General features: G+C 41.8%; 1 protein-coding gene across 2 annotated transcripts; it reads left to right on the top strand.

Annotated features, from left to right (window-relative positions):
- The first annotated feature begins 691 nt into the window (after positions 1-691).
- slc25a23b (solute carrier family 25 member 23b) lies at positions 692-10,354 on the top strand. Of its 2 annotated transcripts, XM_041061931.1 has the most exons (11): positions 692-879; positions 980-1,228; positions 5,782-5,905; positions 6,021-6,108; positions 7,089-7,200; positions 7,544-7,702; positions 8,248-8,400; positions 8,615-8,728; positions 9,225-9,392; positions 9,825-9,975; positions 10,079-10,354. In XM_041061931.1, the coding sequence occupies exons 2-11, from the start codon at positions 1,016-1,018 to the stop codon at positions 10,258-10,260; spliced, it is 1,464 nt and encodes a 487-aa protein (XP_040917865.1). In that variant the 5' UTR covers positions 692-879; positions 980-1,015; the 3' UTR covers positions 10,261-10,354. The 2 variants fall into 2 exon arrangements, with proteins under 2 accessions (XP_040917865.1, XP_040917866.1); XM_041061932.1 differs by lacking the exon at positions 692-879 and having other exon boundaries at positions 938-1,228.
- The last annotated feature ends 6,030 nt before the right edge of the window (positions 10,355-16,384 follow it).

Here is a 16,384-nt window from a genome sequence, read left to right as displayed (position 1 = left end):
TGAAGCTTTTGGGTCTAGTATGATTTTCCTATAACAGAATCTATAATAATTGTATGTGAGTGGTAAAGCTAATAAAATAATAATGAATCATGCAGGAGTCTGCTAACACCAAATACCAAAGGTAAACGTGTGGAACTTTAACAACCAGCAAATTCACAAAAAGAGGGGTTACAACAACTGAATGTTTTGATTAATCTTTGCGACTCATTAACCTGTGGTTGTCAGGCTTCTTGCTTATTATACACTCCTGAAAAGACCAGTTTTTTTAACCGCTGAATTCATTAAGTTGAGGGAAATAAATAAACGAATAAACAAATAAACAAACAAAACAAATAAATAAGTCCAACACAGTTGCAGAAAATCGTTTGGAGTCGGTGCTCCTTCTCTCACCGTCCCTGTGCTGGAGTGTGGCAAAAGGCCGTGAGCGCGCGCGCAGAAGATGCCGCGCGCATCGTGTGATGCAGTAGAGCCGCGCGGCGTCAGAGAGAGAGAGAGAGTGGGTGGATTCATGTGTGGAGGTAAAAACATTTTAGTCACTTTCCTTTATTATTGGGTAGGGATTCTTGACATTGCCGATTGTAAAATGCGGGTAACAGATGAAACCGGACTGTATTAATAATTAGACAGTATTAGCGCGCGCACAGATGTGTCAGCACTGGTTTGAGAGACTGCGGTAAAACCGCCTGCTCATTCGCGCGCTGCTCCTGTGACGGAAACTTTAATTCATCTGACATGAGTATGTAAGTGACACGGGGATTAATCTCACGCGACTCGTCTGCGCTACATCCATCCATCCATCCATCCGCGAGGGACGTTCCCTAGCAGCCACGCTCAGCTCTCCTCCATTTAAGCCTGGCTCTGACACGGTTATGGTGTGAGGTAGCGGTCCGTTCTCTGTTGAAACAAGGCAAAAAAAAAAAAATAAATAAATAAATCGTTTCGGCTCTGACACTGTTATGCTCGGCTGTGTGATTAACAGTCGACCAGCACCGAACACCGGCTCTCTTTCTTTCACATGGGCGAAGACGAGGAGCGGTTCTGCGCCCGGACACGCTGCGGAGGGAACGAAGAGAACGGAGAGAGCGGAACGTCTCTGGACCCGGACCGACAGAGGAGATATGCGGAGCTGTTCGCGCAGCTGGACTTGAATAAAGATGGCAGGGTAGACATCAGTGAACTGAGGACCGGATTGGCAGCTCGTGGTTTACACCGGGGAGAGGCAGAGGAGGTGAGGGAACGACCGGTATTTTTTTAGTCCGGGACACAGTGACACAAGGCTGATGCTAGGATAGGTGCACACACACACACACACACACACACACACACACACACACACACACACACACACACACACTTAAGCGGCTTTCTTGACCTGCAACGAACTGAATGGTATTTTTAACATTTGGCTAGCCTTTAGCAAAACATGCTATTTATTTACTGTTTCTGCCAACAAGTGTCCAACAACCACTCTACCATTTGGTATATAAAACCAAATATACTTGATTAATATACATAATAAAACATTTTTTAAAAATCCACTTTGTTGTCAGGTGCCTGGCAACAATATTCTCATAAGCTAAACCACCTGAATGCCAAAGCATATAGTGAACTCCACCTCCCATTTGAAAAAAAAAAAAAACATTAGTTCATTCATTAACAACAAAATTGTTAATGAATCTTTGTAGAAGTACATAATTTTGAATTTGGAGGAAATGCTTGAATTCAAACCTGTGAATGAAGAGCTGGTTCCGTATCATTATTACAAAGCACGTTATTATCAAAGCCCAAACTTTTTGACTAGTGTCTCTGGTTGAACAGAACAGTCAGGACTGTGGGAACTGAGAGTTGCATAAGCCAGAGGAAGGAGTGTTGGAGCGGCAGCTTCTGCTCGGTCTTCATATAGAACGCTCCTGTGTGTTTCTGTGCTGAATGACAGGGGTGATGAAGCACAGATGCTCATTTACCATTTTGACAATTCAGCCAGCTCTTGGTTACCAACTAGACATTTCTAAGTCTCTTCACTCACTCAGGATCCTTCCTAATTATATAAGAAGACTATTCCAGTACACCCCCTGAGATGAACTGCTGTATGAATAAAGTATGAGAGGGTGGAGGGCAGTGTGTGGAGTTACATTCCTTTTTTTCTCCATTACAACCAAGGCAGCCACTGCGGTGTCAGTGCCACGGGATTTTTGTTCAGAGACAAAGTAAAACAAAATTGTTCCATTCCAGGCTTTCAGTTCCTGTCTCAGTCAATCAAAATCCATCCATCATCCATCACAGGGCTACAGGTTCTCAGCCCAATGACCTTCTGTATGGAAAAAGAAAAAAAAAATGGAAAAAGTTACAGGAAAAGTTGCAAAAACTTGACTCAGCAGCTCATATTTTAGACTTTCTGTCTCATAACTCTGACCTGGTAAAACTCAATTTTGATGAAATCACATTTTTAGGTCAGCTCTCTGACATAGTTTTGGAAAGTTAAGAAAGTTTTTGCCATCATTCATTTTATTTTTGACTGACATTAATCAGTATATTATGGTATCTGAAATGCTGCGATTCCTAGTACAGACTTCTACCAGTGATATGAGCCATTTGTCAGCCTTTTAATAGTAGTACCAAAAAAAAAAACCATAGTACAGTCAAGTCCCTTGGGTGAGTCTGCCATTTCATGTCATTAATCAACCTCTTACAGGCCAGTTTCTAATTTGTGTGGCCTGGATAAAACACCATATAAAGACAACGTATCCCACTTTCCAGAGGAATCTAACACTTTGTGGATGAATATTTTAACAGTCTATCTGTAACACAAACCTGCTACACTGCTGACCGTGGCTGACAACTGATTTGTCAGTCTGGATCTTACATAACTTCACTGTAGTCTACTTATTTTTGCATTTGACTCCAAAGGCAGACAGTGGCTTGAACGGTTATGAAGATGACTCTTTTCAGCACAAACTATTACGCACAAAGAGCAGAAACTCCGCAACCTGTAACCTGGGTCCCACCGCCTAAATGAGTTAACCATCAGTATTAGGTTCTTCCTGTGTTTCCACTGATTTTTTTTTTTTTTTTTTACCAGGACCAGGATATTTCATATAAACCACCAAAGGTGACAGTCAAAGCAACTATTTGCTGTTTGGCAAGCTAGAAAAGTTAATTCTTGTTGGACAGACATGGAGTATATTGTTACAGTAATACAGAACATAATAGAGCATATACCCGTGTTACAAACTGTGAGATGTGGCTGGTATTGTTTTCATCTTGTGTGATCATTTGGGATCAATTAGGATCACTTGAGCGCTGCTCTTAAAGGTTCCTCCTACACATCAGTGGGAGTATGTTGCTTGATATAAGTGTTGTTGTTCACACTCAGCAAACAACTCCTTGGCTGGACTGCGACAGACCTACAAACTGGAATAACTGTTGCTGACTGAGCAACAGTTTAGTTAAGTTACATCACTGGTCAGTCGGCCTCTTTCAGACCCATTTAGTGACTTTAAAAAACAACTTTTTGGTCAAACCTTTGCTACTTTCTGTAGAAGAGAGTCACCAGCATTGCTCCCCCGTGAGCTTAAAGTCGGGCTTCCCTGCCGCACCTTGGGCTTCACCTCCCTACGAATCCCATTCAAATGACCACAATTTTCTCTCTGACTGATCATTTTACAGGTAAATATATCTGAAGTAACAGCACAGCCATTGTCTTTAACTTGTGTGTGTGTGGTGATTCTGTCAGACGATGTCATGGTTAGAAAATCCGGATTGTAGCAGCAGCAGCAGCAGCTTGGAAATGTCTTGAAGTGACTGCTGGTTAACATGGATCTTAATGGGCACCCTTAAAGGTTTGATAATTGCAGGTCCTGAGCTGTGTAGGAGGTGAATTAGAGGTCTAGCCAGGCCGTCTTCACAAGTCCTCCGAGCTAAACCAAAACAAAATGAGCGTTTTCTGATTTGCCTCCAGAAAGCAGGTTTTACTTTGCTCCTCAGGGGCAACATGTTAGTCTTCGGGGAGACACTAACAAGGTTTTTGCAGAAAATTTAATACTGTCTTAATGATGAATGCTGCAGTCATAAAGGGCTAATTACACACCGCACCCCTGAACAAATGAGGGGCAGCCAAACTGAATTCACTTCACAGAAATGCCACTGTGAGGGTTTAAAAAATCTCACTGAGAAGTACAGAAACATTACATACACAGAAGCATGGCCTAATTAGCCCAAAAAGCACTTCTTTGAGTTTTGAGGGACTCTTATGTTCAAAGGTACTCAGTGGTTAAGCGGTGCTCCCGGCAAACCAATCAAAGCAGCTTTGTCTGGAGAGGTTCGTCTGAGTTCCAACTAGAATATAAAAAAAAAATCTGAGGTATTTGAGACAGTGTGCTACATTTTGCAAATTACTGAGCAGTCATATCAGGGGTAACCAAGAAATCTCTTGAAAAAAAATTAAGCAAATGCACCAAAACCTGATCCATTGTTTCGTCCTCCGTGGCCCATCCTTCCAAGTTTTTCTTTTTTTTTTTTTTTTTTTGTATCCTGGTAACACAGAGACAAACAAATGTGAGCGAGTTTGAAATTAGTTGTTGTCGGTCTCTAGGCATCAGCACAGAGCAGAAGATGTGAATGTGAATGTGAATGAAAAGTTGAATAAATCAGAAATGTAATTCCCCTGTTTGAGAGTATCACCTTTACTGGTTATACCAGAGCTACAGACAGGAAATGAAGAGGAAGGTGAAACATGGCATGCATCAGCATCAGAATGTTTATGATAGAAGCACCTGCACACACACATCTCTCCAAAATTATAAAACGCCTATGTAACACCTTATGTTTGTGGAGTTTTGTGTCTTTCATGCTGCTCTGCAATTTTCCTCTGAGTGAATTGTTCCTCAAACAACAGCTTTTAATGGGATTTCTGCAAAGTCTCTAACAAGCTACATTACTGAGTCTCCGAATCTAGTCCCAGGTCTATAGCCTGAAAACCTCTGATTGAAATGACAGACATTAATATATTTAGTTGGAAATGTATGAGTTCAGTTAAAAGTAGAGAGATCACATTTTTCTTATCTTCATATAATCCAGTGGAACATTTTGGCTAATTTTACAGGTCCATCATTTCCAGATAAATTCCTAATAATTTCTAAGACATTTACTCAAAAGAATCGCGTAGAGAAGCTAGTGACAATTTTCATTTACTGCATTTCAATGTATCTCAGTGCAACACAGTACAACACACTGTTAGAATGAGAGAAAAAAGATTACACTGATGTCATGTTACATGTGTTGTGGCTGATGAAAACCTGTCTTTACGGCCAAAGTGACTCATGCAGTTTTTTCTTTGGTCTTTAGTAATTTGAATGTTTACACAATAGTAACTGTTCTTGTACCTAAGTTAAGATAAAGCAACTTAAGTACACAGAAAAGTAAAAAATATATCAGTGTGTTTCTCCACCTCTCTGTGCACAAGAACTAGTCTTGTATTCTCTGTCTCTCTTTCTCTCTCTGTCCTAATCAAGAAAGGAGAGATTATGTTTTCAGCCAGGTAGGATGTGGTTTACTTCTTGATTTTCACAGGGAGCACAGTGCCTTTCATTCAGTCCTGTCCTCACTCTTTATATACCGCCCCCACCCCCCCTCCCACCCCCACCACCCTGCTGACACCTCCGTGCCATCTTCATCGTCAACACACCATCACCTGCACATTTCTACATCCACCATCTGTACCTGCTCCCTTTACCCCTTTGTACTCCCTGCTGAATGACTCTCTCTCTCTCTCTGCACTCCCAGATAGTCCTCGAGAGCGACGTCAACCATGATGGTTTGCTGGACTTCCAGGAGTTCTCTCAGTACCTGCAGGCTCACGAGAAGAGGCTGCGGCTCATGTTTCACAGCCTTGACCGCAACAATGATGGTGTGGGCACACTTAACTCCCACAAATACACACACACACACACACACACACACACACACTCCATTTCAGTATCAGACCTGTGTTTACAAAGGTTGTAACACTTTCTGTTTTGTAGGACAAATTGATGTGGGGGAGATCCAACACTCGCTGCATAAGCTTGGAGTGGAGGTCACCATGGAGCAGGCCTCCAGAATACTGCAGAGGTGCGTGCGTGCGTGTGTGTGTGTGCTGTCTTTATTATTGATTAGAGTAATATTACTTCAGGTGTCTTACAGTTCCCTCCTGATGGCAAAACTTGACTCAGAACAGCTCAGAAACATACTTATCCTATGGAAATACAACAGCTTTCCATCTGCTCTGTATCGGTGACTGAGGTTGACAGGACTTTTTACACAGCAGTGCTCCTTTCAAACAGATCCCTAATTAGTCTGTTAGAATTTCTGATTTTGGTTTTTAACAGTGTGTTCATAAGAGATCGAACAGGAAGCTTTAGTCATACTCATTCCAAACAGAGTCTCTGTATCTGAGATAGCATACTGCACATTTTTTTTTGTCTCCGAGTGACTTTTTAGCAAACAAAAGAAAAAAGTTATTCTGTTATTCTTGAACAGGCCTTATAATCATATAAAAAAGAGAAGTCAGATTTGAGTTTGTGTGTCCATTGTTCTGATCATCTGATAAGCTTTGTTGCACCTTTTAGGGTGTGTCTTATAGGTTTATGGTTTTTAGTGACTTCTCGAATATAGCCTGGTTTAACTTCAGCCTGAGCAGGAGTCTAATTGACCAGAATACATAACTATGAGGGAGTTCTGGGTCTTTAACAGAAGCATGAAAAAACTAAACTCGGCTAGTCATGGTGTTAGACATACAACAGACGTCGGACCATAAACAGAGCTCGAACATGAAGGTAGCAAGGACGGACCTAAGTCTGCGTTGCAGGCTCAGTACCCTGATGCAGGTTTACTGAGGAGCTGTTTTTAATATAGCTGTCTTCCGCTAAATATACCCTTACTCTGAAAGCCACGGTGCCATGATTTTTATTGCACAACAAAACATGACATACAAAACATAACATAAGACTAAGGCCTCTGGTCTGGAGCTGCTGCTGGAGTTCATCAGGGATCATCAGCGTCATGGACAACTGTACTGTATGTGTGTGTGTGTACCTCTCTCCTCCTCCCAGCATGGACAGGGATGGCACTATGACCATTGACTGGAACGAATGGCGCGATCACTTCCTGTTCAACCCTTTCCACAACATGGAGGAGATCGTCCACCACTGGAAACACTCCCATGTGAGTCACCGGGTTATACTGATAGCGTTGTTCCAGTTAATAATAAAACGATAATGACAGTAGTAGCATCCTGATGCTGTTTATATTTTTCACACTTCTGAGAACAGAAGCAGGAGGTAGCACTACTTTACAAAGCACAACAAAGTAAAACGAGGGAGGAAAGGACAAGACAGATGAGACTGTACACAAAAGAGTGGTTAAACAACGTATGGTGACAACTAGTTGCTCTTAGTGCTGCTTAGTCATTTGATATATTGGTAAGTGATGGTAAAGCAAAGCAAAACCGTCTAAGGTGAACCAAAAAAAACACAGATTGGGCCTTTAATTTCTAATTTCGTAATAGATGTTTGACATTGGGGAACATCTGACGGTGCCAGACGAATTCTCAGAGCAGGAGCGGCGGTCAGGTCTGGTGTGGAGGCAGCTGGTTGCTGGAGCCATGGCGGGGGCAGTGTCCCGGACAGGAACGGCTCCTCTGGACCGTCTCAAAGTCTTCCTGCAGGTGGGTCATTTTTTACTGCTACTCCACCATTAAAGATCAGGGATGGAGGGGCTTTTAAGTATTGTAATGTAAACCATATGGTATATTACACATCATATAGGAGTGTGTCAGTCTATTTATTATATAGCAAATCAAAAAAATTGAACTGAATTGATTACCCTCATCTTTTTTTCACTCCGTCCTTCAAATTCTGCACCGATATCCACTCACACTCACTTACAGAAATGAAATAAAAGCACATGGTGGGTCGTTTGGGTGGGTGGTTGGAGCATTCCCTGCAAAAAACACAGAGGAAGGTTTGCTCTGCCCATGTTAAAAGCCTGAAATATCACAAAGCATTTATGTAACAGAGGAATGACTGACATTGATCAGCACCTGCGAACCTCCATTCATTTATTATGATCCTTTTTCTGAAATGAGGCAGTGAAATAAGTAACTGAGTGATTAATAATTAAAGGTTTAAACGTAGATAAATGTCTTCACATGAGCACTTCGCATGCAGGTTTGTACTGAGATGACCGACCCGTCCTTGTTTGTGTGTCCAGGTACACGGCTCTTCGTCTCGTGGGATGAATCTGTGGTCCGGGCTGAGGGGGATGATCCAGGAGGGAGGCGTTTTCTCACTCTGGAGGGGAAATGGCATCAATGTCCTGAAGATCGCCCCCGAATCTGCCATTAAGTTTATGGCCTATGAACAGGTCAGCACGCTCGAATCAGTCAGTTACAAAGTCAGAAGTCTGACTACTAGACCACTGAGTGTTTGCTTAAATAATTGTTAATTTAGAAAAAAAAATCCTGTCTCTGTACCATTTTTATACGTCAGGATAATGAAATACTGCGTATGCCTTTGCACTTCCTTCCTCTTATGATCCATTGTACAGTATCAGTAACTTTTCTCTTCTCTTGCTCCAGATCAAGTGGGTGATCCGAGGCAATAAAGAGGGAGGCAGCTTAAGGGTACAAGAGAGGTTCATTGCTGGCTCTCTGGCAGGAGCTACTGCCCAGACTATCATCTACCCCATGGAGGTCAGTTTGAAAGTTGTGTTGATTCCTCAGGCATTCCTTCTTGATGATTAGTCTCTGTCATGTTTCCTTTATCTAGTTCTTTTCTCTACGATAATGTCACAGATTTCATATTTAAATGAATGCCAATCGAGCTCTGGTCTTAATCGGGAAACACACAAATGAATATAAATAAAGACTTTACTGTTGACCCTGTTGTCAATTGAGGAGGTGTAGAGGGGCAGAGTTCTGTGAATATCAGCCAATCTGAGATTCCACCAGAGGAAGCCTTAGACAGCATGGGAAATGTAGTTAAATTATTACATTTAAGTAATTGGGGTCAAATATAAATGGAGGTTGATTCATGCACCAAACCTCACTCATAGTCATCAACTCTGGGTAGTGACCAAAATAATGAGAACACAGAATAAAAGGGGCCCACCTGGGCTACCTTTTAACCATGTTCTTATTGCATTATTCATTCTTCTTCCATCTCCTCCCGTCCCCTTCTGCTGGGTAGGTGCTGAAGACTCGTCTTACATTAAGGAAGACGGGACAATACTCAGGGATGGCTGATTGTGCCAGGCAGATCCTGAAGACAGAGGGAGTCCGAGCTTTCTACAGGGGCTACCTCCCAAATACACTGGGCATCATCCCCTATGCGGGCATCGACTTGGCTGTGTATGAGGTGTGTGTGTGATTGTGTCTACAATGTGTGTGTCAGTGGGTTCGGTGTGTTCATTTAGTAGTTTAGTGAGGAGCCAATGTTATGTTATGTTTCTCTGGAGTTGGTAGAGACCAAAACCAGAACTAAAAAAGAAAGTGAATATTGACCTTACTTACATTCATAGGTTGGACACAAGCACGACTCCAAATGAATGATAATGTTGTTGTGTGTCTGCTGGAAACAGGCAAGCATTTGCTGACATGTTCATCGCAGCCACTTTATAAAATGATCACACGTGCAATTGAACATGCAGTTCAGCAATTTAGGTAATTACACTAGTATTTGAATGGGAGTGGACACTTACAGTAAAAGACTAGAATTATTATTTATTTGCTCGTTTCTTTTTTCAACGTCTTTCTTTTCCAAACTCTTTCTCACTGCGGATGCTATAAGACTCTGAAGAACGCCTGGCTCCAGAGGTACTGTGTCGATTCAGCAGACCCAGGTGTTTTGGTCCTCCTGGGCTGTGGCACCATCTCCAGCACCTGTGGCCAGCTCGCGTCCTATCCCCTCGCTCTCATCCGGACACGCATGCAGGCACAAGGTGAGATATACTGTAGATTCTGACCCATTACAACATACTTACTAAGCACAAACAGTGATCCAGCAATGATGGATTTGGTTCTTATATAATCCTCTTTGCTCAGCCATCACTGAGGGTAAGCCCAAGCTGACGATGGTGGGCCAGTTCAAATACATCATATCTCATGAAGGTGTACCGGGCCTGTATCGCGGCATCACCCCCAACTTCCTCAAAGTCGTTCCTGCTGTCAGCATATCCTACGTGGTGTACGAGCACATGAAGAAAGTCCTCGGGGTGGGTTACTAGACCCAGACAAAGAAGAGGGACCAAAAAAAAAAAAAAAAAAAAAAAGGACCGGGAAAGCAAAGACTCACAATGAGAAGAAGCAGAGGAGGCGTGGTGACGCATTATCTCAGACATCTGAAGGAAATGGAAGGAAGACTAGGAAGAGGAAAGAGGACGAAGGAAGCGTTTCACATGGGGATGGTTCTGCTGTATGCTGCACTTCCTGTTGAAACATTCAGGTTTGAGCTTGTGCAACTTGCGGGTAGTTTGCCAGTAGGGGTTGATGTTCGTCCTCTCTGACTATTAGAACACATACACACGTGCAACATATTAACTCCCAGTGTATTTGGGTTTTAACTAACATCTCGAATTGGTCCACATCACACAGACAGTTCAGACATAACGTTCTGACATACAACCTTGGATGTCTGGAGAAACACAGGGTTCAAATCCACCAAACATCTCACAGAGCTTCCAAAGAAATATGAGAAGGCCAGTTTACCGTGCGTTCAGAGGCTTATCAGAGGCCACAATGCTGCACAGTGGTTCATCATTCTTTTGTGACAGTAGTGAAATGTGTAGAAATGTGTGCGTTCACCTGATTGTCTCTGTGAGTCTCTGGAGGACATTGTTTCACACTGCAAGGAGAGAGCAGGAGGAAGGAGAACATAGGAGAGGGCAGGTTCCACTTTATTATAATAATAATAATAGGACTAATAATAAGGCTAACAATAACAATGGAAAAACTACTGATTATAAGACGAATAAGATGACTAATAATTAATAATAAATGAGACTAATAATGGGGGCAGATGAACCTGCAGAGAACGACAGGAGAAGAGAGGAGAGAAAGAGCAAAACTACAGGAAAGAGGAGAAGCTGAGTTAGTAACATGTATTAATGGGATTTGAATGAGAACAGATGGAGAGGGAGAGGAATCTTGGTGCATCATGGGAAGTCTCCCAGCAGCAGCCTAGGCCTATAGAAGCATAACAAGGGGACGGTTCAAGGAAAGTCTGAGACAGCTTGCAAAATACAATCTCCTGTTTGTTTCACGTGCTCCCTGCAGTTCCAGTAGTTTTCCAGATCAACTAGCGTGAAACCCTGTGTAAAAACACAGTACTACCAAATCAGAGAGGACAGGACATTCAAATCCAGGGAAGTGCTTTGACACAGTCATAGAAAGACGTGGAATGTGGCACAGGTGCCTGCTGGTATTCCTAAATACAAGTGTATCTACTGTATCTACTCAGCTGTCTTTTCTAGACAAACCTTTGATATGCTGAAGACATTTTACAGTGTTTGTTTGGTCTGACAGTGCTGCTCATGGCTACCGGTGTCTATCCCTCAGCATCTCAGTGCAAAACCTCCATCAAACCAAGGATTGTGAAATAAAATCCGTGGTCTGGGAAGAGTTATAGGTATTTGAGCAGCAATACGCTGGTGTTTTGTCTCTGGGCTTTTAGTCATTTGGCTGTGAAATGATGAGAAATGTTTGAGGCTGAAGTGGCATTGCTTCCATTTATGACATGTTTGCTGTCCAAATACTTAAAAGGCTCAGGGGTGTAGGATGATAATAGTTACTCATGATATGAGGTGGAAGTGAGCGGCCTCTAGTTTCATGGTTGCGTGGTGCGGAGGTGTGTGCAAAGCGGGCGGTAACAAGACTGGAAAGGTGGAGCTAATGAAAAATGATGTGCGTGGGTTGTCTCTGTAACAGCCATCGCAGCTACTGAGATCACGTAGCCGATCACAGTTGAATCGAAGCTTCCCATCAGCCTCTCAGCACAATAATATCTTTGGAGCTTTCAATTGTATCACACAGTCTTAGCAGATTTAGTTTGCTCAGTTGTCATGGAGATGGTTGTGTTTACATGCGAGGTCTGCAGCTGGAATGATCCTAAGTACTTTGGAGGACTTTTCGTCCAAATGAGCTCCGAAGTTAGGAGTGAAAGTTCCTTCTTGACCATGGAAATCGTAGCTTGAACACGACTCCCAACTCAAAGTCCACTTACGTGATTTTTGATAAAATATAAAAACAAAAGACTCAGCCTCCTGCCTACCAAAGTCATTTTCCTACAGTCACTGAGTAAACCATGAGTTAGGATTGTTTGTTCAAACTAGTATTTCTAAAGTCAAGATACAGAGGCTGTCAGTCTGTGTGTTCGGGTCCAGGATCAACACACTCAGAGACAGTGTGGACCAGTGGAAATGGGAGATGAAAGCCAGATTGAGCACATGCTGCTTCTCTGTTACTGGCTATGTCCATCATGAAACTAGAGGCCCGTGTGTTCTGTGTGCATTAATGCATGTGTGGTGGAGGCCGATGGATTAGTCATCCCAGATATTCCAAACCATCTGATCTTCAGACTGAATATATTTTCTACACTTAAAGCAGATTGAACTATTTTCTATACTTTGTTCCCTGCGCTGGAGCTTGAGCCAAAAACCTCCACCTTAGCCGCATGTGTCAGAATCAGCTGCAGAAAGAGAGAAACAAGCGATTGAGTGTGAATCTGCGCATGATTTTTAAAAAAAAATCATATTTAGATACCACTTGAATCTGAACTGCATAAAAAAATTTAGTATTTTATTGGTGCAGTTCTGAAGCAGCTGCATGTAAAGGGAGTGGTCACACACCTATAGACTCTGAATGTCAATATCTGTAAAGTAGGCAAACACATATATCATCTATATTATTATGCTTATGAATGCTTAATTCCCTTGACAGTTTTTTTTTTTTTAAATGTTCTTGCCTTGCAAGCGTACTTGAAATGATGAATGCTTGATGCTACTGGGGCCTTGCAAGCATGACGTACAATATTTTTTAAAGCATGAGCGCATGTTTCCAAGCCTTTTGCGAAAGTGTAGCTGGCTAGCTTCAGTGTGCTTCAGGACTGTATTACCTTTTATGTATGAGCTATTTTCAAACTCCCCCTCCCAACCAAAAAAAAAAAACAAAAAAAAATAAAAATAAAACAGAGCTATTATAATGTGAGTTTGACAACAGACGCCACAAAAAGAGCTTTATAGTTTTTGATAAACCATCTGTGTTTGCTGAATGTGTATGTGCACTTTACACATCCTCTGTGATGGAATCAAATCTGTGACACTGTACAAAGAGGAGGGCTCGAATTGTTCAAGAATGAAATGATGCCATGTCCAAAAAGTGATTACTCAGAAATCATGTACAGCAAAGTGATGCGAGCAAAATGAAATTTGTATTATCGTTCATTTCCTTGAAATTGGAAGTGCAGAGGAATCTATATTTGTGTTATGTTATTACACTGTCACATCCAAACCGCAACACACGTGATCTGTGACAGACTGAGGACTGAAGTGAACTGTGTCTGTCAAGAAGGAGTTCAAGGCTCTTTAAATAATGGACGAAAATAAAACTGTATTAATGTTTATTCCCAAATAAGTTCCATTCAGGAGTGAACTATAATAAACTATGGTGTGAAGTCCTGAACCAGTGTGTGCTCATATGCTGAACCATTAGCTTGACAACTTCCTTGACTAGAATATATATATGTTTATATTCCTAGTTTACTAGAAATTAGAGCTGTTAAGTAAATGTAATTAAGTAAAAAAGTACAATGTTTCCCTCTAGTGGAGAAAACATCTAAGGTAATATACAATGAAAATACTCAAGTGAAGTAGATCTCAGAATGATATTTGAGTACAGTATTTGAATACCAGTGTTTTCCAGGAAATGCCCCACAACATCAGTTTCTTTCCAGGAAACTATTGGGCCCATAAAAATAAAAGTCTTCCCAGAGAGTTTCATTTGTTGAAATGGACCCATGACCACCCATGGGAGCAGCAAGATGGGGCTTTTTGCCAACTCCTCCATCTCCAATACTAATGAGGAGAAGGGTATTCAGCACAAATATGCAGCCACTTCTTTTCTTTTCTTTTTTCCTTTCTTCTTTTTTTCTTTCTGAGCTGACACTCATTAATGGGAAAGAAGAAAAGCTCTGCAGAGAACTGGCTGTGAACGAGTGCACTGCATCCAACCACGCGGCCTCCTGCAACTGTTTGGTTTTTGTAATATGATTGTGACACAGCTGCGGCCAGTTTTATTTGTACAGTTTCAGGTGTTACACATGTAATTCATTAACACATATTCTAGCCTTTAACTTTTTTTTTTTTTTTTTTGGCAGGTTTACAATGTTTAAAGTTGAGGTTGTTGCAGGATTATACAACCTAATGCACTGTAACCTCACAGTGTTTGTTCATCTGACAGCATATTATCAAAGGGAGCAGCAGGAATCCAGTGGATCATGGACTGACTTGTTTATTCAGAGTCACCTGCTGGGCTGGGATTCTTGGCGTGTTCAACAATGAACACATTTGCGAGTGTGTGTTTGGGTTAGAAGCAGCTCTCACACGGGAAGACTAATGTGTGCGTAGTGGCCTTTCTTCAGAATTATATGGTTTAGTCGCGCTGGTGAAAACTCGTTTTAAAAAGACCAAGTCATCCAGAACTAAGCCATCATACTTTTACAGGGAGACTTGTGCTGCTGCTGCTGCTGTTTCTGTATTTAGAAGTTTGGAAGGTTTAAATATAAACTGGTGATGCATTCAAATGCTTTCTGCTGATACAAAAACCTTTGAAACTTTTTTTTTTGAAACCAAGTTACACACTGCCAAGCTACTACTGCCACAGTGAGTGTGTGTGCGTGTGTCAAGTACCTTAAAGCTGTACTTCTGTGCAGTACTTTAGTAAATGTAGTTAAATTCCAGCTCTGTCAAAACAGGTGCCCACACCCTGACCTGCCATTGTACCTTTATCACTGACACCCACACCCACATTAACTCTCAAGAGGGCAAAGGTCAGTTGTGGGACCAGTGATCTGAGGAGGCTTCAAATTTCCCGCATCACACTGACACCAACAGGATCAACACGCCTATCAGGCCTAACAACTGGCTCTGTCCTGGGGGGTAGAAACTATACAGTCCGATGGAGGTGTTAAAGGGAACAGAGCTGCTGAGGCTGATCTGAAAGGAGCAGAGGAACAGCTTCAGCAACCAGACCGTCAGCACTGAGAGGTACAGGAAGGAGATGCTTCAGCCAAGTGGACATCATTGTTATAATGTCAGTATTATAATGATATTAATCCTCTGTACAACATGAAGTGTGATCACTCTGTCATCTCCCTTTATTTCATGTCATGTAAGAAACATGAATTGTCTATGCAGAGGGACGAATGGAGCGGAAGGTGACACAGGGTCAACGACCCTCTGAGCTGAATGAAGCGTGCTGTGTGAGGGGAGAGGCTGGGCCTGTCTGAAGGCATGGTACACAGGAGACTGGTTGTTTCTGTGTTGTTCTATAGGTGTCATCAACAGCCTAAAGACTGAAAGACGGAGGACCAGAGTGACACTGAATCCAGCCAGGTGGATGCAAGAGACACAGGCTGTGTTTGACATTATATCCAGGTTGAAAAAGAACCTGTGCTAGCTTGGACATCCCTGACTTAGACTTTACAGAGTATTATTGTCAAGTTGCATAAATCATATTTTTAATTATAACTTACATAATGAATGTTGCAAATTAAAGTTGGCTACTGTTGATCTCAGTGGCTACAATGATAACTTTATTACCCTTAATTCTGTGAGTTGATGACTCAACACTAAAAAAAACCTCTTAATAATAATAATAATAATAATCATCATCATCATCATCATCATCATGCTCAGCACAGCTGGTTGTACAGTCTAACAGCCGCAGGAAGGAAGGACCTGCGATAACGCTCCTTCACTGCTTCACCCCAAGACAGTGAAGGAGCGTTATCGCAGGTCCTTCCTTCCTGCGGCTGTTAGACTGTACAACCAGCTGTGCTGAGCAAATCACATGCACACATTTTCCTTACTGCTCAACAGTGCACATGGTCACTTTGGTCATACTGTTTACTGTTTACAGTATTTATTATAATTATTATTATTATTGTGTATACTATACTATTACTATGTCCTCTTTCTTGGAGTCTTATATTCCTATTTGTATTGTACTATCTGTAAATTCTGAGTGTCTTCTTTGCTGCTGTAACAGTGCAATTTCCCCATTGTGGGACTATTAAAGGTTTATCTTATCTTATCTTATCTTATCATCATCATCATAATATAACACCACCTTTGG

The sequence above is a fragment of the Toxotes jaculatrix genome, chromosome 18 (genome assembly GCF_017976425.1).
Source record: "Toxotes jaculatrix isolate fToxJac2 chromosome 18, fToxJac2.pri, whole genome shotgun sequence".
NCBI lineage: Eukaryota > Metazoa > Chordata > Actinopteri > Toxotidae > Toxotes > Toxotes jaculatrix.
Note: the sequence above shows the minus strand (reverse complement) of the source record. Positions and strands in the feature narration are given on the sequence as shown.

Bases quoted from the DNA above. Each gene is read 5' to 3' on its own strand.
- slc25a23b (XM_041061931.1), top strand. From the start codon at position 1,016: ATGGGCGAAGACGAGGAGCGGTTCTGCGCCCGGACACGCTGCGGAGGG. The intron at 7,201-7,543 runs GTGAGTCACCGG...ATTTCGTAATAG, and splicing joins ACCACTGGAAACACTCCCAT to ATGTTTGACATTGGGGAACA. The intron at 7,703-8,247 runs GTGGGTCATTTT...TTGTGTGTCCAG, and splicing joins GTCTCAAAGTCTTCCTGCAG to GTACACGGCTCTTCGTCTCG.